This window comes from Atractosteus spatula, chromosome 1, assembly GCF_055471065.1.
Source record: "Atractosteus spatula isolate fAtrSpa1 chromosome 1, fAtrSpa1.hap1, whole genome shotgun sequence".
Taxonomy (NCBI): Eukaryota; Metazoa; Chordata; class Actinopteri; order Semionotiformes; family Lepisosteidae; genus Atractosteus; species Atractosteus spatula.
In genome coordinates, this window is record NC_142706.1 from 68676450 (window position 1) to 68701859 (window position 25410).

The 25410-nt window shown below is 35.5% G+C and overlaps 1 protein-coding gene across 1 annotated transcript in view; it reads right to left on the reverse strand.

The window, feature by feature from the left end:
* Nucleotides 1–11194: 11194 nt before the first annotated feature.
* ankrd50 (ankyrin repeat domain 50) overlaps nt 11195–25410 on the reverse strand; it is a 44007-nt gene continuing 29791 nt past the window's right edge. The window contains exons 4-5 of the mRNA XM_088923961.1: nt 14550–18109; nt 11195–13792 (exon numbers count right to left, since the gene is read on the reverse strand). Coding sequence (XP_088780087.1) covers nt 14553–18109 — 3557 coding nt within the window. The 3' untranslated portion in view covers nt 11195–13792; nt 14550–14552. The remainder of the gene's footprint in view (nt 13793–14549; nt 18110–25410) is intronic.

The window sequence follows — 25410 nt, forward strand, 5'->3', positions numbered from 1 at the left end:
GTCTAACCTAGGACCTGAGAATAGGTGAATTAGCTGAATAGTATTCCACTTTTTGACCACAATTAAGCCTTCTCTTTGAAGTGATGCAAATGGCAATTGAGAAGGGTTCATTTTGGAGGGATGTTAAAAGACAAAGAACATACACTTTTTCCATCTCTGTGTCATTCCTTTATTAGATATTATATTATGGTCTCTCACAGTGCTGTTATTAGATAAGAGATAATTAATATATACATATACACGTACTGTACATACTGTGATGAAATGGCATCCCATTCTGGGTGTGACCTGGCTTGTGCAATAATAGTGTAATAATATTGAAGCAAATGTGTCTGTGTCTCATAGAGAGCAAGCTGGGGTATGCAAAAAGACGAATTCCTAATGCAAGAAATTGTATAGGGCTAATAAAGCAACATTATATTACATTATTATTATTATTATTATTATTATTATTATTATTATTATTATTAGATAAGAAAATTTTTGGCTCAAGTGGGAATATTTTTGGTTGGTTATAGTTCTGGCTTTAGATAATACTAATACAGTTAAAACTTTATACACTATTTTAAACACCGAAGGTGTTGTTATTTTTGTTGTGCATTGGATTTGTTATGTTAAAAAATGTATTAGTAATAACCTTAAAAAAGTAAAATACATATATAGTACATATACTGTATGTGCATGCTTTATCCATTTTCAATAACTGCTTAGTCTAATACTAAGTAAACTTAAATAGACAAGCTAATATTTAGTTACAACACTTAACACTAGCACACAAACTACTATTAACATAATATTTACAAAATGTGAGTCCCTGAGTACAGGCTTGCTATAGACCTAAATTACTTTCACTTGACACTTCAGAGATGGGCCAGACTTACTGCTAAAAAAACACAGCAGCTAAGGGAGGACATGCTGAATTCCAAACAACAAAAGGCCTTTCACAGGGCAGTCTGCTTTCTAAAACTGACACATAATTCTGAGAACCATTTCGCTAATGGAGATAATGCATCCTAGAGATGTGAGCACAGCCTGGTGAGTGCTAAAAAGGAAATAAATCTTTCCTCAGCTATAAAAAAGAAACACAGCTATTTCCTCCCTAGACTTAAACTGGTTTCTTCTGTGAGCAGACTTACCTACTGTTCTAGTCCCCAAAATGTAGGCTGAAGTGCTGGTATCTTGGATCTGTAGGCGGGTGGTTACTCACAAGGGTGCTGCCTCTTGTCTTGTTGAAGGATGAGATAGATAAAAGAGAGGAAGAAAACAACTGACTTGGCTCTATACCATATACAGTATATCAAGCTAGTCCCATAGGAAAGGCCAATCATCTATTAGGCCAACTCCAGCCTAGGTGTAGGCTACCAACAGGTTTTCTATTGATAGAGGGCAGGAAAGACATTCTTAACCACTCCTTCACACGCAACAACATAAAATAGGCCCCTAGAAGCAAACATACAACAAAGAGAGGCAGAGATGCATGCCAAGTTTGAAGAGACTTATATTGATAATTATTTTTATCTTCTAGATACTGTGAGGAAGTAATACAAAAAGCAAACAGAATATTAGGATACACAGCTCCAAGTAAAAAACTGAAATCCAGGGTTTGGTTAAAATTGTACACTGCATTGTAAAACCTCATTAAGGATACTGTGTCCAAGTTTGGTCACCGAAATACAGTCCACACAAAGATACCACATACTTTCCTGAGCTGAACCTTTTTTAGTCTTGAACAGAGAAGACTACAAGTTGACCTGATTCGAGAATTCAAAATTCTCACTAACCTTTTCTTGAAAAGAGAAACACAAACTAGAGGGCACAACTGGAAACATGGGGCACTTTTTACAAAGTGTTGTTGGAGAAGGACACAGGTTTTCCAGCCATGTTGACACTCTACCCTCTTTCAGTAAGTAATTGGATGAGGTCTTTGAGTCTGCTACTGTAAAACCAAATGAGCAAGACAGGCTAAATCACCTCCTCTTGGTTTTAACCATTCTTATGTTCTTTCACCTCCAGAGGTTTTCATTTGTTTTAAATTCTGTTAAACTTTAAAATACAAATGTGGTCAGAGTTTTGTGTTTAAAACATTTTTCATATATGATCTGAAACTGTTTATAAATCAAAAAAAGATATATAAATGTGGTTACAGCCTACATTATATCTGATTTTAATCCCATTGCCTTCTCATTCTTCTGTGTCACACACTAAAGGTGGATGGAGTGGAACAGAGCTTAGGGACAAGACCTCAGATGGCATTTAATTTATATGTTAATCTGTTGACCTTTGCTCTTGTTCCTTGGTGTAATTGGTTCATGACTATTCGACCCTTCGACTACTTTAACCCTTGTTATTTGGTTTAAATGTCAGTTGATTGCATTTTTAAAAAAAATTTAGAAGTAACATCATTCAGTAATGATCTATCATTCATGGTGATTTCGTTTGTACTGTAGCTCTCTTGCTGCAGGTGTATGTTGTTATATCAAAATCACCAACCAAAATTATTTTGTACTACAGACAAAAGGAAATAACTAACACATGGGTAAAAAGAAATTTGTTCAAATAAGGAAGCATTTTTTTCTGAAAAACAGGAACATTTTGCATATTCATATTTAACATTTTTTTCATAAAAGACAACTACACTGTTTATACATTGCTTTTAGTTAGTAGTAAATTTAGTTTTGTGGCAACAATAGAATGCCTTCATTGTTTTCACTTGTAACACTGATTCTCTTGCATAGCTTCTAACTAGTGGTGTGAATCCTAAAGAAGCCATCATTTTTATTATTAAGTCTACATAATGTGTAATTACAATTACACAAAAAGCTGAAAAGCAGTTCTCTCACTATCCTAAGAAGACATTTCAAAATATCGTCAGGTAATCAAAGGTTCAATGTGGTAATAGGTAAGGAAAATATTTAATTACAGTAGTCCAATAATAGTCTAATTATTTAAGAAATATGTTTAATTGTGAAAAAGATGTAGAAAATATTTAAAAACTACCACTAAAGAGGCCGTAACATAAGCAATGTTAGCATATAAACAGTGTGTGTATAGGCTGGCTGTGAAGCAATGACAGCTCTAATAACAAGACATGTAGTTTCTCTTTTGAACAGCTTCTCTTTAATTATATGATTTATATTATAAATATAATTATTGTTTCTGTAAAATATTTTTTTCTTACTTCAACTTGCATTACATAAAACCACAGAAATCACAAATATAAATAGAATTTTCTTTCACCACAATTCTCTTTTTTTTCTGTAGAGCAGTTACTTCATAATTATGACACTTGTTCTGTTTTGTAATTATAATCAAAGATATTTAAAAAATGTCATTCATGTATATTATTTCTATTTACATCTATAAATGCATAAAATGCTCTTAAAATATCTATTTTTTATTTTAGAAATGAACTGTTTACCATTTTTCCCTCAGCTTAAATGCTGTAAGTACAGTACAGTTAATTAAGAGTGCCAAAACAGCCCCATGCAACAAAGAAGGAAGACTGACACAGTACATCAAAACTGTAAAATGATTAAATGTGGAACTCCAGAATGAGAATATAAATAGTGCAGGGACTTAATAATTTTAGACAGCTGGGACATTAATAATAAAGGTATCATCTACTGTCCTTTACAACCTTTGTTATTGCTTATGAAGACGCAGCCTTATGAGCCCATTTGTAACAACCATTATTTTTCAATAAAATCACACTCTTGTCATTAATTGTTCATGTACAGTAACCATCATCTCTGGAGTAGAATATTGTCCTGGATCTCATCAGTGTCAACAGTGTCCTCAGATGAACCTGGCAGCAGCTATTGAATAATGTGTGGAGGAGTGTAAGGGAAAGATCCCTTGCCAGCATTCCTAAAGGGCATGAACACAAGCCATCCGGGAGCTGGAATTTCAAATAGTGTCAGCCGCACTGCACGCCTGTACAATGCCCAGTCAGCACAAAAATATGATTTGGTTTTGAAGAGTTATTATAGGAGAACCAGTTTTGTGGTCATTGTCACTCTGTTTAATTTTTTTGTAAAAAAACATTTAATTCTTTTAATTCAGATTTTATGTGCAAAAATAGAAAGACCCAGTAAAGTGCCCAATGTTAAATGCAATTTTATAACAGCTGTACATTTGCACTGAAATAGCATTTGCTATTTAAAAATAAAAAGGAAAAGAAAGGAGGATGCACTGTATTTGACTATACTACAGTTTGGTTATTGTTATATCTGCTTGTATAGATTAAGTGCTGCAAAGAAAAAATATCTGTAAATGAACTAATACCTGTCTTTAGGATGAGACATTAAACTGAGGTCCTGACTCTGAGTGGTCATTAAAGATCCCCGGGCATTTCTCGATAAGAGTAGGGAGTTATCCCGGTGTCCATGCCAGATTTCCCCCCTCAGCCTTTACTGTGACCTCCAAATTGTCCCCATGTATGATTGGCTTGCACTTGCCCTGCGATGGAATGGCGCCCCCTCCAGGGTGTACCCTGCCTTGCGCTTGTTGCTTGCTGGGTAGGCTCCGGCTTCCCACGGCACCGTGTGGTATAAAGCAGTTTGGCAAATGACATGACATGAACTAATGCAATAATCTAAGTGGTCTGTGAAAAATTCCCAGGTAACAAAGTATGTATTTTATGCCATTTGTAGTTCTTTTACCGCTTTTTCTGTTCCTCTTTTATTGTTATAATTGAAATCCATCAAAGATCATTTGGATTATGCATTTGTGGTATTGTATATAACCATTCTAATACAGCACATTGTATAAAATTGTGTATACCTTATGAAAGCAGTTTAAATATATTTGGTGATTTACAGATGTAATTTGTACATCTATAAATATAAGCAAATCAACATTTAAGGTGTAATATTTCATAGCATATTTTATGCTTTGTTTTATCAAACGCATTGCTATGTAACAAAAATGAAACACCAAGAAACAGCCATGAAATGATGGGTGAACAATAATTTTATTTTACATCACAAATGGTGTGCCCTGCAGCTCTAAACACATACACAAAACCACAATAGCTGCTATATGTGAACAGAACACAAATCAACCTCTTATTGCTTTAACAGGATTAAACTCGCTTTACGGTAAGGCAAATTAAAATGTATAATTTCAAAACCAGATTCAATGCTTTGTTTCTTATATTGAAGTTTTACAACATGCCTGTGGTAATAATAATAATGTGAAAACCTAAAAGGGTGTATATTTATTTAAGCTACAATGGATGGAGAAAAAAAACGCAAAGAAAATTTGCAAGACAGATACTTAGGGACTGGAGTCAAAAAGAAAACCAGAGGAAAAAGTAATTAATTGCTTATACCTAAATGCTATTTACATACATTTGAAAGAACCTTTAGAAAACTACAATAGTCATATACTGTTACAAGATGGAGGTTACAAAATGAGGATGTGGATGCAGATTAGTTAAAAATTAAATAATCATAACCCCCTACTTGATTTTTTCCAAGAATATACCCGAGCGGTTAATATAGGTAGAGGAACGTGAATTATTTGTTCTTTGACATAGTTTTGGTGAAAAGAGAAATAATTCATGGACACTTGGTTAAACAGATATTTATTAAAAATTACCATACACACACAACATAAAGATACACAGTACGTTTACAGGCATTTCAGATGCCTACTGTATGTCTCCAGTAACCAGAAAAACCCCAAAGTGCTACGAAGTATTCAGACTTCTAACACCTTCAAAGGTCAGAATAAGATAAAGCTGCCTTCTGAACTAAATATAAACTAAATAACCTGCAGTTAAATCTCTCTCTCTCCAAACCCAGGTCCCAACAAAAGAAAGGGAACATATCTCCTTCTTTTAAAATGCACCCACAACCACGAGAGGGTGACTTTAACCAAGGGATTCTTTGCTCTGGAATTCAGGGTTGCACAGAATTGCAAACTCTCTTAGCAAGGTTCACATATTTAGTTTTAATCTTTTTTTTTACAGATTATTTTGACAAGGACCTCTTGCCTGGCACACACTATACATTCTGTCTCCTCCTGTCTACCCTCTCTTTTCTGTCCTTCTCTCTTCTCTTTTTCTCTCCTGATTTGATCTGTTTTTTTATCCTACACTTTTTACACTCAATCATTAAGGCAGTATTTAATTAACTAAGGTAAACCAGGAGATTCTTTTGATCGGTGTGTCCCACATGCAACACAAGTTAACATCCTTTGGTTTGAAGCTCAAGGAAGTGGAAATGTTAGCACAGGCAAGGTGTTACCCAGTGTCTCTGGATGCTTAGAGACACCTCCATAGCCACCTACCATAACATATAACAATATTATTATTCATATATATTATTTATGCATTATTCAAATCTTTGTAAATTGTACAGGTGGAGTCCAAGACAAATGTTTACAATTTTAGAAAAACAGATCATTAAGGAATGAGACAGAGTTAGGAATGAGACAAAGAAGTAAAATTGGTTAGTACAGAAACTGAAATAGTAGAGAATTTATGGGAACAGGTTAAAGAGATTCCGCTTTGAGCATGGAACAAATTATCCCATAGACAGAAAAAGTAGTGACTGAAATGTTTTAATAATCAGTAAAGAAAAAATAAAAGCTGAAGAAAGCAGTTTACAAAATCATCAAAAAGGATTAGGATCCTGTTGTGACAAGGCTAGTTGTTGGAAACAGCCATGTCTTGCTGACAGGCTGGAGAACTCCAGTGCAGTAAGGGCTTGAAGAAAGTTGAAAGTTGAACTGAAGATAGGCACACTGAGGATGATGAAGATTGCCAAAGTGGAATGAAGCCAGGTGAAGATTGAGGAAATAGAATGGAGACCACTGATCCAGTGCTCTGTAATTGAAATACCTTCAGACCTAGATAGTGTGCTCAACAATACTAAGCTGTGTCACCACAGGATACTCTGATTGAAGGAGAGTGGCAGGAATGAGAAGGTGAGAGCTTTCAGGCAGGAGGCTGTGCAGAGAAATTCTGGCAGAACCATACTAATGGTCCGGTGTTGACAAGGCATCTAGCTGGTGACTGGGAGAATAGGCTTAAGACAAACCAGGAATCTTTCAGGTGGATTCAGGCAGAATATTCTATGATGACGCAGGTTAGTATTGCTGAGCACTGTATATATCGGACTCAATGACAGAGCACTGGATCAGTAGCAGAGCAGGGTTTAAATATAGTGGGCTGATGAATAAATCACCAGTTAACTGGATGAAGGAAGCTGTGACAATTGGTTCAAACAAGTCTGAACAGCCCTGGTTGAAATGCAGCTCCTCGTGGGCATGTGCCCAATTTCTGTGGAAACTGAGTGCTGTGAGCTTTGGCTTGCCTTGGCATAACAGTTCCAGTTAAAAGAAAAAAATAATATAATGAATTATAAGCAAAAGTAAACAGGGATATTAGAAAGCACAAGAAAGAGAAAAAATAAAAATTACAATGTAGTTTAAAACAACAGCACAGATTAAAATTAAGTATCTCGCATACCAAGACACCAAATACCAGGGAAGATTTAAATCAAGAAGAAATCACATACGTAACCCAGGTGTTTACCAAGAAAGAAAGAGACAATGAGTTTCATGCTAAGAAGACAAAATTACACATAAGTAGTATTAACATGGGTGACGAAAAAGGTTACAGTTGTTCTTAATCAGCTGTTCTTAAGAAAATGAAGGGGAAACCTTTCATGTTCTCATGGAATGTATTACAAAGTAAAAGGTTAAAATAACTGAAACTTTTTATTCTCTCTCTGTAGAGATGACTATAGAAGGATACAAGTCTTCAAAACCATCTATGGCATTGACAAAATTAGCCCAGTGGATTTCATTGAAACCAACAGTAAAACCTCATCCCTAGGACTCTAGTGTAAATTATGTGCAAGTACATTTAACTTGGAAACTAGAATAACTTCTTTATCCAATGGGCTTTGGGAATAGAGAGCAAGCTTCTCGGTCGTGTGTTGAAGCCATTACCCTGCGTTCTTTCACAAGATGGCTGGATGAGAACTTTGGTTAAATTAGTTACCGACTACCAAACAAGCTAGATGGGTTGATTTTAAAAACAAGAGATGTTACTCACAGGCCAAAACCAAAGCTCTTCTAACAATTACTCAAAACGGGGTAGTACCCGTGGAGTAGAAAATTGATAATTTAGGTACCCAGCCATATAAAGGTTGAAAAACTGAAACAAGCAATTAAAGTCCAGAAAGTCTTACTTATATCACGTGTAAGTTTATGGAAGCTACAATTTGGACCAAATTAGTATGTGCATCTGTATGGAAATAGGTTTCTAGAGGATTGGCAGCATCAGTAATGTATACATACATTTGAATATTGAATGTTTGATTTCATGTTTTTGGATTCATTTTGATTAATTCATCATTCATGACTAACTCAAATGATTTTCACTGTTTCATAACAACAAAATCATCTTAAGTGAGAGGCTGGCATAGATGAGGAGGTGATTTCACCTTTTGAATGAGTGAAAACCAATAATGACAAAAACGGAAACGAACCGGAACCAGAATCAGAATCAACACCTTTGTCCTACTGGTATGTTAGAGCAACAACACAGATACCTTTTCCAGGGTATCGACTTCAACAACATGGTTGTCTCTTCTGTAACCCCACAGCTTTTGGCATTGTAAAAAAGGAAAACAGAATGTTGATACATAGTTAAAAGCCCATTATTATATATACCAAAACATTATCAAACTTTAATATAGACAAAACTATCCCTGTGTTTTAAGAGGATGTCAGACATTTCTTGTCATTGGAGATACCTTGGGAACATACACTAATTAATGTTGTCACAGACCAAAAAATTTAAAAACAGAAAAACAATGCACAACATCATTTTACATATAGGATAAATGTAAGCATGCAAAAAGTGATGCAATATAATATTCCATCCAAAATACCCTAACCTAATTTAAAAATGAAATTCGAACTCTCAGAATCAATAAAATAATCATACTCCATTTGATCCTTATTTTACAAGCCTTCTGTACTACTGTAATACAAAACAAGAAACCAGCTGAAACAGATGTTTATATTGGCAAAAGTATACTAGAAATATTTATGAATACTTTTTTTCAGGAAAATATGACTTCAGCAACATTTGGTTTGCTCATTATCTCAGTCATGCTTGTCTGTTCTCATGACATGAGACCACTTCACATTTGTTATTGTTTGAGAGTAAGATTTTATTTATTCTTTTTGACAATGTATTAACATTGTGCTATTGAACATTTCACTGTACATTTTCATTGTTTTTTTCCCCAAGTACTTTTAAAACACTTTTATGGGTTTTCAGGTCAGCAGTTTGTTATTATACTGTATGTTTCATGTTCAAACTAATGAAATGCAGAGTCTTGTAATTACTGTGACAATAAATATTTTAAAAATACTTTGCGGTTAACACTATGAAATCTAATAAGGAAACTGTCTAAACTTCAAAACAAGATTAAGCTTTAAAACACCATATTGTACCATTTTACACAACAATGTATGCAACAAATCAATGGATTTAAGTGGATTTCTGCTATTAAGAAGAACCTATCTGTCCTTTGGTTTAATGTCAATCCCATCCACTTAAAATTATCTTAAATGGACAAATATCTGGTCTAGCTAAACCAAATACACAGAAAAAACCCACATTTTTCAAAATATTTTTTCATTAAACAAAGAATACTTGCCTTTATATATGGGTTAGAACAAGTGTTATTTTGAAGAGGCCTGTGGATCCAATGCATGTCAGGCACTGAACTAGCATTAAAAAGCTAAAAGGTAAAAGGTATCAGGTATTAATTAAAATAATGTTCTTTACAATAATTAAGGCATACTTACCGGCATCCAAGTCTCCAATTTTGAATTCTTAAATTTCTTTAAGGTTTAAATTGCGTTATAATTTATAGTAATACTGTATATATTATACTTGGAAAACATGACCATGTGATTAAAAAACAAATTGTTCCCTAAGCAATTTAAAGCTCTTTGCAAGATTAATTTGTTAAATTGTATAACTGTGAATCCCCCAAATTAGAAAAGTATTGTCTAATAATAAGTGTAGTCTTGTTCCAGTCTTGTATATTCAAGACACTACACTATCTGGAAGGCAAATTAATTTTTGATATTCTGGAAGAGATCCATCTATCCAGAATAGATCAACATTTCCAGGTCCTAATCTGTCTTGCAGTTTACACTATTGCTTAAACAGCTTTTGTAGAAAAAATAGCAGTTTTTAGAGGAAGATATATAGTAGAAATGTGTTCATTGTCCCTGTTCTTTAAGTCATATTTGTGTTAATTGCCTTACAATGCTTATAACTTTGTTTTCAGTTTACTCACCTAAGTCATTCTCAAATTTTCAATGTAATTCCCAAAGACCGATGGATTAATTGAGGCAATTAAACATGCTGTCACAGGCACAACAGCAGTCAGGGAATAGAACAAACTGGGTCAGTGACTGCTAGGAGCAAAGAGATATCAAATACGTTATACACAAAAAGACAAGCGAAAAAGAGGAAGAAAGTTAAAAAGTGTGTTTAAAAATAAAACGACATTACCAGGGCTAAGAGTTATTAATTGAACAGATCAAAAGTGCAAGTGATCTATAAATGAGCAACATCTGGAAGACCCATACTGTGCTGACAAAACATTTATGTACACGTTTGTTTGACCACATCACATCGACAGGTTGTTTGGTTGGCTTCCCATGTCTTTAATTATCAGTCCAACATGGTCTTCATGTTAGCACTTCGAATTTCTCCAATGAGTGTGTTATGACTGCTCTTTCAGATCTGTGCAGTATAAAAGGTTGGGAGCTGACCTCATGACCATATCTAAGACTTTTTCATCTTAGGGTTGGACTGAGGTATCATGTAAGGCCAAAGGTTAATGGCTTAATACAGGATTAAATCAGCTTGAAGTGATATAAAAAGCTAAGCAACTGTGAAATGTGCTGTCATCTGATAATCTTATCAAACATGCCGTAACATAAATGACAATTCTCATAAACATTGGGGTGCAGCACTGAATGAGAATTGTGTATGAACAAACAAAATCTACAGCTGTGCTAGAATTGAATGGTCTTTTAAACCTAAAGATTCAAACACTGCATTCTGTATGCCTGCTCATACCATATGGTGAAGTGTACAGTATGTAGAGGCACATTAAAGAAAGAAAAAAAAACATGAGCTCAACCATTTCTTGTCTTGTAGGCTTTATTCTATTGTAAAACAAACTGAAAATGTAACAAGGATAATGGCAGCTGCAAAGTAGCAGGGCAACATTGCTACTGGAGCACAAGAAACATATTCCCCTGCAACATAAACCGGTTTATAGCCATGCTGTTCTGTGCTATATATGCTTTTCTGTATTCTATAACATCAAGAGCATGAAACTCTTTGTTCAGCCCTCAGTCTTATAATAATTAAAAAAAAAATCAACATTACTGAAAGGTGGAAAGGCCACAGGGAAAGGCAGTCATCATGGAACAGAACCATTCCTGCATTTTTTGCCCAACTGAAAACGAAGAGCATAGGTTTTTTTATATTTACAATACTGACTTCAGATTTAATGAGATCAGCCAAAGTACACATTTATTGGATATTTCCACCTTCATTCTGAAACAATATTAGACTGCTCACTGATGTGTGTTAAATCTATGGTAATACAGAAATAATTGCAGTGGGAAGGGAAAAATGTCATATAAAATAAAACAAAATAAGTTCTGGAAAGTGTCCCCTTGAAGCACTGTGACAATAATATGCAACCAATCCAATGAAAAACCTAAATAATAATTAATAATAAATCTAAGCTTTTATAATGTGGCCATATGAAATGAATGTTGTGATTTATAAACTAGACAGGAAAAAATGTGGTTATGAAAAAAAAGTGAATCTATAGGGCTATTGATTTAAAAAAAAGTGTCAGCATTATAAACAAGGGAGAGTCTGAACAGTTACCTGCAGAAAAGCAAATATATTTATTAAGCACTTTAATATACATAAGGAATTTCAGCTTCATATAATACAAGAAATAAAATAATTTTTAAAATGTGAAGGTCAATGTACATTATATGCTATTTACAACCATACTGTTTAAATGCAATCCTTACAGCCTAAAATGAAAAACATACTTGCATAACAAAAAAAAGATGGAAAAATAAGTTCAAAGTTGGCTAAATGATCATAAATACTGTCCAGGACAGAAGGCCTTTAAAGGGCCCTTCTGTTTCCTATGTGCTTTTCCCAGTCCTTGCTAGTTTGCAAGTTTAAGCAAAAACCAGAACACTTTAGTTTGAAGCTGTTATACAGATCTGTTTGAAAGATGGCCACAGTTTATTTCTTTATAAACATAGTTCTCCACACATTAATGGTTTTCCACTTTGTTTTTAATTTAGGAAAGCAGTGGCATACTGATAGTCCATCTTCGTGAAACTAAAAAGCCAGAAAAACTATGACATTACACAAAAACGCGCACACACCCTTCACAGGTCCACAAGAAACAGATGTTCAGAATCTCAGAGCTCCTTGTGCTCTAATTCTGAGCTCCTTTGCTTCCTGGCAGTCAAAGCTTGGGGATATGAAATATAGCCGCTGAAACCAATACTTTTTCCTCTTTGTTTTTCCATTGACTTTCAGAGACATGACAAGCATAAAACATCCAACACTGGCTTAAAACAAGAATATTATTGAAGTTTAAAGCTTCAAGGGATCAGAAAAAAAATACCCTTTACCAACCCATGGAAAGTGTTTTTTGCCACAAACTGCTGCATTCTCAAGAATGTCTTATTGTAATTACGACAGCAAGGAAAGTCTTAGAAAAAAAAGGTTACACATCTTATCTTGCAATGCACATATCATAGGCTGCTGAAAACAACTTAATTTCATCATGTTACTGATGAAATTCATTTCTCTAACCTCAAATACTGGCGCACCCTAAGAAGCTTAAATCTAACACTATTTTAAGTATCTTTTCTGACATATCTAGTCATTAAAGTCCCACTGGGACAAATGAAAAGCAACTGTTCCTGATGATTTCATTGAAATTTGCTATTGGGGACCCAGTAATACTATGGTATTCATGAACAAAATAAAAATGCTTAATGGATGTCAACACAGCCCCTTTACATATCTGTAGGGAAATGATCATGACAGCACCATGGTATAATACACAATACAAGTGGCTTTTTCCATAATAAATAGTGTTGATTATATCCATACTGTAAGTTACGATTTCTGTTAACATAAAACACACAAGATCTATAGGAAATGTATGATTTCTTATGAGAGGAACACTGTTTCAAGTCCACAGAGAGAGGTTTTGACATCAGAAAGGCAGAGTATATAAATACATGTAACACTGCCCTAGGCGATGAAATATCTTGAAATTCAACAGTGAGGTGTTGCAGTATTGTACTAAGCAGTACATTTATTTCTAGAAATGTATATTTGCAGGCAAGGAAAACAATAAAAAAGCATTTTCAACAATTATTTTGTTAGGAAACAAACAGAAGTTGTCTAAAAAAAGTGCATACTCTGCATATTAAATATATGGTACATTAAATAAAATTATAAAGCGTGCAGGGCTACACTGAAAAGGCCATCACAGATGTAGGCACATTGCAGTATCAGTTCATGTAATCAGTGTGCAGCAATCACATTCTTCCCTAGGCTTTCGAGGTGTTCAAAGTTCCCACTCTGTAAAGAGTGGAAAATAAATTCAGTTTTCTGCAGATAAAAGAGGTTCCTTTGGCACATTCTCTCCAATGTCTGTATGGCGGATACTGTTGAAGACATCTGAAACAGAAAAAGGAAATCAGCTGTAAATTTCAGTTATCTATTTTAAAAATGTTATAAACAGTTCTCAGCAACAGAGATATGGACATTATATGGGACTTAAAACTTTCACAAAATGTATTTTAACAGCTATTCATACGGTGTCGTAATCAACAAAGAAGCACTAGAGTTGAGAATAGACTTCACTTTGCTTGTTTTTTACCACCAGAAGAATCAATTCATAGCAGACAAGGTGTTGAAAAAGAAGAGTTACCTCCAAATCATGACAATTTAATACACAGAACCAAAGCCTCTGCTTTTTAAAAAGTATTAGCATCCAAATTTAAAAAATCTTGCTCCCTGTAAGCGTTTCTAAAACAAAACAACATTAATTCAGATTAATAATTTAACTATATTCTCTCAAATATTTAAATAAAACAGACAAGATATTTTTTGTCAAGTCTTATGTTGACTGAGTAGCAGTCCCTTACATTTCAGTATTGCTTAACAAGCAGAATCAAGCAGAAACATGTCCCAGGGTTCTCAATGTACAATAGGATAAAGGTTTATACAAAAGTCATGGGCAGATGCAAGAGCTACGAACACCAAGTTACAAGGAAAATGTTTTCATAAACTTCCTTGTGCCTTCCTTTTTGTATTTTTTGGACACAATACTAAGGTACCAATTAAATTCTTCCTTCAGCAAAAAGATACTATATTTTTTTCTAATTTCTTTTCTAAAAAGAACAAATGTCAGTCCATGTTTGACATAACGTACCAGCTATAATGGAGTTTCCTTTTTGTAGTTAAAGCTTGGGTCTGTTCCTTCAATCTGCAGTTTCAGGGCTTGTTTAAGGCTAAGTTCTGTCTCCCCTATGGGGTAACCATCTAGTACTTCCTGATGCCCTCTATCTTGGACAGTTCTTGGGACAGACACTCTCCCAAGGAAAACTTGATTCCCCTGAAGGTGATAGTTGGGATTGGTCATGATGCCATTCCTTTTCTTTTCTGTACTGTTTTGCTGTTGGATAAGGAACTGTTGTGGTGACCTTCCCACCTCTTGCTGGGTGGGTGGAACAACTATTTTACACTGAGGTTCTGGAAGGAGCTGCTTCACTGTCACTCCAGCATTTGATGCAGGCTTTGTTAGAGAGATCCTTTTGTCAAACTGCGTCATTTCATATTCTAACACCTGACTTTGTGAGCCACTATTCTTGGACCTTTTTTTCTCCCCTGAACTACCCTTACTTGAGCCATTGGATGCATTATTTAATTTACTTCCTTTGGTTGACTTTAGGCTTGGCTTTACTTGACTCCATTCATATTCACTAGAGGGTGAACTGGGATGTTGTCCTATGGACTTTGTTGTAGAAGACGGTGATACTATAGACTGCCTGCTTCGACTGCGAGGCAAAGAGTGCTGTTGAATTTGCTCAGTAAAGGACAACCCATGGAAACTATCAATTGGCACAGTCTGGGCAGTTGCCGTGGATGATGTTGTTCGCAAGGAAGAGTTCTTTGAGCTTTTGAGAGAGTTGTTGGAGAGAGAAGACTTATGCCGGTCAACAGTTGAGTCAGGGGATTCTGAAGGAGAGCTAAAAGCGTGTACAGGTCCATTAGATAAGCCACGACCTGAAGGCTGGAGTTCCCCAGCACCTGTGCTGCCAGAGCTGTTTGATTTTATTGTTAAAGACTGCATCTTACCAGTTACAGAAATGGGAGCTTTCTGTTCCATTGTGTGAACAGGAGAAGGACTACAACCATTCAAACTAGAAGCCCCGTATGTTTCTAAAAGTTTGATAATCTGCGAATGCCCTCCCTTTGCAGCCACTCGCATGGCTGTGCGTCCAAACTGGTCTGCGTGGTTTGGGTCAGCACCATGTTCTAATAATAGCTGGACCACATCAATGTGTCCTTCCTGGGCTGCAATGCATAATGCTGTTGCTCCTTGATTACATGTGTGATCCACGTGAGTTCCATTATCAATCAATAACTGCACTACCTTGATGTGACCCTGCCATGCTGCAGACTGCAAAGCCGAACGCTTTTCATTATCACAAGAATTCACATCAGCATGGTAGTTTATCAGCATTCGCACCATTTCTACATGCCCCTGCCAGCAGGACACATGAAGAGCTGTTCTTCCTTCTGTATCACTGGCTTCTACATTTGCTCCATTTTCTAAGAAATATTCTGCCATGGCTAGTTGATTTTCAAGAGCCAAGATATATAGAGTAGGACGTCCATCTGCATCTTTACAGTCTATGTCAGCTCCATGGTTAAGAAGCAGCTCAACAATGTCTCTATGTCCTTCCAAAGCTGCTACTCTGAGTGAATTCCTTCCATCATAGCCTCTCTGGTCAATGCTAGATTTATTTTCAATTAGTATCTGTACACAATCATAATGACCTTCTTGCGCAGCAAGTATCAGTGGAATCCGCCCATCATTGTCAACTTCACTGCATCGGGCACCTTGTTCAATAAGCGCATCACATACTAGCCTGTGCCCCTCAAAAGAAGCCATGTGCAGTGGGGTCCAGCCTGCGTCATCTCTATGATTTTCATCTAGTCCCCTGTCCAGCAGAGTTCGCACAACTTCCACATTCCCTTGAGCAGATGCTATACTCAGTACAGTTCTTCCTTCACTGTCAATACTATCTACTGCAGCTCCCCAAAAGAGAAGGGTGTTGACAACTGATGCATGTCCCATAGAAGCAGCTGCAAGAAGAGGTGTTCTCCCATTGTTATCAGTATGATCAACATCTGCTCCCCCTTCCAGCAGTAAATCAACAACATCAACGTGTCCTTCATAGGCAGCAACTAATAAGGGGGTCATGCCATCTTTGTCACAGTGATCAACTTCTGCTCCTCTGTCTATAAGTAGACTGACTACAGAGGCATGCCCTTTGCTTGCTGGTACACAGAGGGCAGCTACTGAAAGAGCAGTCCTTCCATCCACATCCTCATGATTTACTTCTGCCCCATGGTCAAGAAGATGCTCCACAATCTCTCTGTGGCCCATATATGCTGCAGCAATGAGTGCGGTCCTTCCTTCATTATCTGCTTTATTGACTTCTGCCCCATGTTGTAGCAGATTCAACACAATGTCCTCGTGTCCTCCCCAAGCTGCAGCCCTCAAGGCTGTTCTACTATCAGCATCTGCACAATCTACTTTGGCGCCAGAGTACAAAAGTGCAGAAACCACCTCAGAGTGTCCTCCCCATGCAGCAGACCTTAGCGCTGTCCAACCATCATGATCAGTGTGATTGATATTTGCTCCACACCCAATAAGGCAGTTCACAACCTTGGTATGACCTTGTCTTGCTGCAAGTGTAAGTGCTGTCTGTCCATGGCCATCTTCAATTTCCAAATTTGCTTCTCTAGAAATTAATAAATTAACCACATCTAGATTGCCACTGTATGCAGCATTTGCTAATAAAGTTCTTCCACTTGAGTCACTTTGGTTTACAGAAGCTCCATTATCAAGTAAAGTCCGAATTGAATCCTCCCTTTCCAAGGCCTGTTGGACGATACATGACGCTCGGTCATCTTCACTGCTGACATGGGCACCAGCTTTGACCAACAGCTGTAAAACCTCCTGTTCTTTTGGGATGGAGGTTGTCAAAGAGTCTTTAGCAGGTGTGCCATTCCATACCATCCAGAGTGCAAGATGATAGGGCTCTATCTGGAAGTTGGAGTTAATCAGGTGTAATGCAAATTCTTGCACTTCCAGTGGTTTAAGCTCCTTGGCTCTACAGGTATAACTCATAGCCATCATTCTGTGTCCCTCTGCTGCATTACACAAATATTTTTGAGTACAATGCTTTACATCCAACAGCCACTCTGCAAAGCTATAATGAAAAAGGATTTTAGTATTTCCCAGGCCATCGATGAGTAGCTTTGACAGGATATCCATCTTTCTTTGAAATTCTTCCAATGTCAATGACATGTTTTTTGTCCAGACTGCATGATAAAGCTCCTTAACAGTAAGCGGTCTGCATGCTGCAAGAATCACATTCAAGATGGGTTGCACTTTTGTAAACTGCTTTCTCACAAAAAGCCTCTGGCAAAGCCACAGGTACAACCCATTCAGTGTTCCAGGGATGTCACGGATCTCTCGAAGCATGATGAAGTTCTCCACAACTCCATCTAGCACTCGTTCCAAATACAGGAAGCATCCGCTGCTTTTGATATGGAGTTGATTCAGCATTTCTGCCGTTTCTTTTGTTAGGTGTTGCCTCAGTGCTTCTTCTTGGTCTAATCGGTGTAGGATATACTGTTGCACATCCTTCACAATGTAAGCTTTACGAAGGTCATCAAGGCTGATTTTACGGAATCCTATGAGAGAAAAGCAGAAAAAATTAGTACAGATGACTTTTACTCACATGACAATACATACTTTATTTAATTGTGGAGCTTTTTAGGAAATGGTCTAAAAAGTACTGGCTCTTTGAAAAAGATATGACATCTTTTTTTATAAATATATATAAATGACACTTTTAGTAACAGAAAACTTTTTTCACAGTGTTATGCTTTTATTATTAACTTGGTATTTACAAAAATATTTTATATTAAATGCACTTGTTAAATGTTAATAACTGAATTTCCTGCTATATGCAGCACATATTCTCCATTTTTCAGTGATATTACAAAGTTTACAAATATAAATCATTTGGCCCAGCTAGGTTTTTAGTTAAATTAATAGTTTGCTGTTATGAGGTCAGATCCAGTTTTACTTTCTGATGTTGTCATACAACTGGTAGTCAGATTTCAAATGGCTTAAGAACAAGATAGACCATAACCCAGCAGGCCTACCAGGATCAAATACTTCAAAGAAATCCACATTTTATTACCCCAGGCTGTACGTATTCACAAAAGGTGAAACCTCCTGCTACTGTAACATCTATATTTAACAGGTTAAAATAGAGAGCTGCATCAGTGTTTGAGCTGAAAGGAACAAACAGTGGTTAATTCCACAATAAAGATCAATCCTTTCACCATTTAATGTGGAATTAACCTCTGCTTGGTTCCTATGTATAATACATATAGATAAATTGAATACTTACATATGAAATATAAAAGATTGCTTATTTATGCAATATAATCTACATAATATAAAACTAAAAATTAAAAGCATATTTAATTTTAAGTAGGTTTTGTATAATGTGAAATACTGTCAAAAAACAGTTTAAATCTAATGTATAGTCAGTGAATTACTAACCAGACCATCAGGCCCCTACATTTACCTCCCTAGAACAATTTGTTTTATCATCTTAGCTGTCTAAAAAAAATATTTTGCAGTTACATGAAAAACGCTCACTTTTCTATGATATCAGAAATGCAAATTACATGATAATAATGAATAGTGCATGAAATTAAAAACAATATATCCTTTTATGTACAGAGACACTGTAATGCTTTTTAGTTTATGGTTTCCCGTCTTTTACTTGTTAGTTATATTTCAGGGATATAAAACTACTTATTACCGTGTGTTGCTTAACCTCAATCCAAACCAATCAGTTAAATTCCTATTAGCAACATACACAAGCACAAAGAAGTAGGAAGATCATTTCAGAAACAACACAAGGTTGTATTGCAGAAAGCAGTAAAGCTGAATAATGAAAAAAAAACATCACATAACCACCAAAACTATCATCACAACCTGTTCAATCATACTTTTTGTTTGGCTGTAATCAAAACTATATCGGAGACATTAAGAAATAAGTATCTGAATTTAAAAAAAATGTCCTCAACCATTTTTAACCGTTAAATACCACAAGATAGAAATTATTTGTTCTGTGTTTATAAGGTCATAATCACATTTTACACGGAAAACAATTATTAATTATAAAAACTTCTACATATCACTAGGTCCAAGGACAGAGGAGTATTTACATAAAGCTGTACTGTTCCCAGGGTCTCCCTTAACTTGTTAAAGGGGGGAAGGGACACAGTCTAAACATTCACTTGCACTGCTTTGGCATAGTTCACATATTTCATAAATGTAATCAGTGTATTCAGTGGGAAAAAGAAATGCTGCATTCTCTTATTTATTGAATTCCCTCATTGACCAAAAACAATTCTGCTCTGAATGCAAATCTTCACATTCTACAGAGCCCATGGGTCATTAAATAAGTGCATCCAAATTCCCCATTTCTGGTGAGAAAGTCTAATGTTTACATCTTTTTATTCTAATGAAGCAGCAGATTTGCTTAGAAAATAACATTAAGCCATATTTTAAACCCTTCCCCTCTTAATATCCACTGCAAACTATCTTCTGTGAAAAGGACAAAATTTGCAACTTTTATACAAGATAACACAAAGTCATTATAAAAACAGTAAATTGACCATTTAATTTAATATCACTATAAATCTAAGAAAATTCAAATATACATTCTAGCATATCAGCAAAATACTGTGTAGCCTTCTATGATTTGTCATTTCTACAGAAAATAGATCATACCTAAAATTTAGTAAAATCTAAATTCAAAACTGCTCATCTGTTAGGCAGACCTTGACTGGAACTTCCAGTTGGTTTAGGTTTTTGTAAAGAAAACACCTAATGTCCAACACAAAAAAATAGTTCTATTATGATGACTAGGCTAAACAAAAGTAATCAAACCTAAACAAAAAACAGTGACTATTTTCCACGCCTCTATTCCAAACACTTAGTGTGATCACAAAATAATTTCTAAGGAATAATGCTTACTGGTGATAATTTAGTATTTGGTAGAAAGCAAGTAAAAACCGTTTGCTCTCAAGAATTAAGTAAAGTACACTTATTTTATTTAATTAAATCCACATACATTACTCAAGGATCCTCCTTGTGTTTTACAAAGCATTCTTCTTGTATGTAACAACTCTATAGTACCTGGACAAGCAGAAAACAGGTATACACTGGTAACTTAAGTAACAGCCTGATAATACTTATTGATAAATTTCACAACATCTTGCTTATAACAGTAGTACTGTACCTCAAATTATGAAAATTAACAATAAAACCCTAACACATTCAGTGGCATTAACTTAAAAATGTGAACTTCACAGACTTCTATATATACAGCCGCATTACCATTTTATCATCAGAAACTATTTTCCATTACTGCTCCAGACAGCCTACATTTATTTCCAGTTACAATGATCTAACGGTACAGAGCTGCTTAATACTTAAGTGAACACTTGGGAAGAATCCAGGCTGAACAGGAAACAGTCTGGTTTGGAGAAAAAGGATAGAGGCCATGCAAAAGGATAACCAATAAACGAAACATTTTATGTATTTCTGATGGCAAATGCAGACTGACATTTCTTTCTCCCACTGTAGAAATCTTGCAGTTTTAGTGTATTTTGAAAATGTACCTTTTGTTTACCTTTTAGAACACAGAGTTTACCTTTTAGAATAAATGTTTCCAAGGATTAATTCCTTCCGGACTTCAAATGGTAGAGAAAAATAACAGGATTGTGATGTTTCATTTCTTCAAGTTAACAAAGTTTGGCTCCGCAGAATATAATGTGCAAATTCTATGGGTGTGTGAAGACAGTATACCTTCTATACTGAGATAGCATAAGGTGTGATATTATACAAACCATTATTAAGGGGATATTAATATGTAAAAACAAAAGAAATTCTAACAACTCCTATAAAAAATCAAAAATCTATTGCCTACTTGAAGTTTAGATAATGCTATTTTATAACTCACGAGCTATAGATAACAGATCTAGAAATACAGATTAAAGCTGTTAGCTAGTACAAGTACTACCACATATGGTGTATTACCTGTTAATTGACATTTTAACGTATTTGAATCTCACATTATTATTCATGGCAAGATAAAGCCTTACTTCTTTAAGTGTGGAAGATCTGAATTTTGTTTTAAATTCATATTGTATAAATAAACTTCACAAAGTATCAGAATTACACAAAAATTAAATGTATTTGCTTCCTTATACTTGAAGGTCTAAAATGTTTACATTTTCTGGATAATAAGCATATGTTAGATTTTCATCATAGTTTTCACCTTGGTATACCAATGAAAAGTTCTCTGTAATGCAATCCTTGTATCAAGTAGTGTAACTGATCTTAAAATAGTGATAAAATACATTTGGCTTTAGAATAAGAGCTGCAACAGTCATTATTAATGATGTCTTACCTGTTGAAATGTGCTTTATTATTGCAAACCTTAATTTTGAAAAGGAAGTCATATTATAAAAGTCTAATAAGGTCTTCATTAGCATAAATATAATATTCACTTCGGAATAGGAGCTATGGAAGTCTTTATTCCTGATCTACAAGTAGTGGATAAAAAATGGAAACACCAATATAAAGCCACTTAACAGGGTGGCTTTCGGGTACTTAATATTAACCAACCAGCCGTTTCCAGAATTTCTATAGATCATCCTGAGCATAAGGGGATGTTATTTACTTAATGCATGAGCCACACCTGTTTGGAAGCCCTTATTTTCAATATACTTGATGCCCCTCAGTTACCCATAGTGTCCCTTAGTTATTTCCATGTCATACTTCATTAATCATTAATGACTAACAACCAAGGCTCTTCGAAAAGGAAAATATGCTTAGAACAACATGCTAAGCTCTGACTAAAACTGCAGGGAAAAACTTATAAATATAATGTGGAATTTTAAACTGAAGAACATTTTACACATACATCCTTCAATTTGTTGCTTTATTACCTAAGTGTTTATGCTTAAAAAGCAGACAGTAGGCTCTTAACTGGACACCTCTAGTCTTCACTTCAGAACCAGAGTTAAATAATTTGCAGACTTCAATTTATATCCAGTGAATTCAGTGGCAGAGTGGAGTAGCTGTTAGGGCTACAGACTCTTAATCAGATTGTTGTGGTCTGAAATAACTGGTAAACACACTGTAGCCTTGAACTACGTACTTTACACAGATTATACTATATGAGTGGGTACCAAAATTTACATGTAAAAACAGGTAATCTCCATAAGGTTGTCTGGCCTAAAGTGTCAGCCAAATACATGTATAAGACTGTAAAAAGAGAGTGGAATAACTAGCTTACAGTTTTATTCTTAGCTGACATACAGTGCCATAAAAAAATATTTGCCCCCTTCCTGATTTCCTCTATTGTTGCAGACTTTTGACACTGAATGTTTTCAGATCTTCAACCAAAATCTAATTTTAGATAAACAGAACCTGAGTGAACAAATAACACCTTTTTTTTTACTTATTTAATTTATTTAATGAACAAAGTTATCCAACATCAACTGGCACTGTGGGAAAAAGTAATTGCCCAATTAAATCAACCCAATTAAAGAGAGAATTTAGAGTCAGCTGACTGAACACAGGCAGGCTTGATTGCAGCCAGTCCTGTTCAATATAAACCTCACTTATTTTGACCCTTACCATCAGAGTCAAGTTGCCAGCACAAAGATTCAACAAGCACATTATGACATGATCAAAGGAAATTCCTGAAGAGATCAGAAAAAAGGTGTTGATATCTATCAGTTTGGAAAAGGTTACAAAGCCATTTACAGAGAGAGTCAATCTCCAAATGGAGAACACATGGAACAGTAATGAAACTTTCCAGGAGAAGCTGATCTGCCAAAATGTCTCCAAAGGCGCAGCGTTTCATCCAGGAAGTCACAAAGGATCTAAAAAAAAACATCCAAAGAACTGCAGGCTTCTCTTGCCTCAGCTAAGGTCAGTGTTCATGACTCCGGAATCAGAAAGAGACTGGGCAAAAATGGGCTTCATAGGAGAGTAGCAAGGCGGAAAAAACTGCTAACCAAGAAGAACAAAAGCTCGTCTCTCATTTGCCAAGAAGAACCTGGATGATCCCCAAGCCTTTTGGGAGAATCTTCTATGGACAGATGAGTCAGAAGTGCAATTTTTTGGACGACATGGGTCCCATTATGTCTGGCGTAAAGAAAACACAGCATTCCACATTAAGAACATCATACCCACAGTCAAACATGGTGGTAGTAATGTGATGGTGTGGGGATGCTTTGCTGCCTCAGGACCTGGGCGACTTGCCATAATCGAAGGAACCATGAATTCTGCTCTGTATCAGAAAATTCTTAAGGAGAATGTCCAGTCATCTGTCCATCAGCTGAGGCTGAAGCATAGTTAGGTCATGCAGCAAGACAATAATCCAAAACACAAAAGCAAGTCCACATCAGAATGGCTGAAAAGAATCAAAATTAAAGTTTTGCAGTGGCCTAGTCCAGACCTAAAGCCAATAGAGATGTTGTGGCAGGACCTAAAACAAGCAGTTCATGCTCAAAAACCTACCAATGTTTCTGAATTAAAGCAGTTCTGCAAGGAAGAGCAGGGTAAAATTCCTCCACAGCGATGTGAAACACTCATATTGACTTACAGGAAGCATTTGGTTGCAGTCACTGCAGCTAAAGGTGGCGCAACCAGTTATTAAGTGCAATTACTTTTTCACACAGGGGATATGGGTAATGGATAACTTTGTTTATTGAATAAATCAAAGTGTTATTTGTTCACTTAGGTTCCCTTTATCTAATATTAGATTTTGTCTAAAGATCTGAAAACATCCAGTTTGACACATATGCAATAATATAGGAAATCAGGATTTTTCACAGCACTGTATGCTTTGTTTGGAGCTTGTTATTTACCAATAGGGAATACATGTCTAGTGATGATGTTTTCAATCAAGTTATACTAGTTTGAAAGGGATAATGCCAACATCAATATACAGAAACAAGACAAAAATAATCCACTCAAAAAAGCATCTTATTCATAGTCCGCTATACGATGGGATGAAACTCATCTCTGGACAAAACAAAATCCGTTGTTGTTTGCCAAAAACTGGAAATGAGCCACAAGCCAACAAACACAAAAGTAAATTCCAGTTTTCCCTGTTTAATTACTCTTCCACATGATAAAAGGACATGTGGTTTTCTGACTGCTGGCATATAAAAATCAGCTCTTCCTTTTGCATCCCAGAGTAAGGTGATAGCCACATCCATGACTAGTGTTAAAGTTCAGTTATAATCCTAAACAGAAGATGGATGATATAAAAAATTGACAGCTCTAAGATACTCTGCAATGCTCTCCCCTAACCTTAACCCGTCCCTAACCTTAAAGGTTCCTTACATTTCCAAAAGCTGTGAAATAAGTCAGGAGTTATGATACGTGGAGTTTATACTTCTTTGCATTCTTTGCTCATATGTTTATTGAAAAAAAAGTTAAGACTGAGATTGATACTTGCTTTCACTATTTTATGTTATGATGAAAACATATCTGCTTTATCAACAAATGGATATAGGTTTATGAGAAAACCTGGGAAAATATTCGTACATTTTATTATTGGTTTCATACGCTGTAACCCAATAATGTGACTACAACTGAAAAAAACTGAAAACAGAGTACTATTGGATTTACTCTAAGAAGAATAAAACAGTTCTAAATCCATTTTTCCATTAATCACTCAGGACACATGTATGCTCTTCAGTAGGTATGATGGATGAATGAAGCATAAGATCAATTTACAGGACAATGACTTAGACCCTTCAGTAATGTGAACTTTGTAACCTTCAGAAGCAAGTACCCACTGCACCTTATAACGTTTTAATTGGAGATTTGATATAAATATATATTATCTTTGAAATGTTGGTAAAAATAGGGACATGGT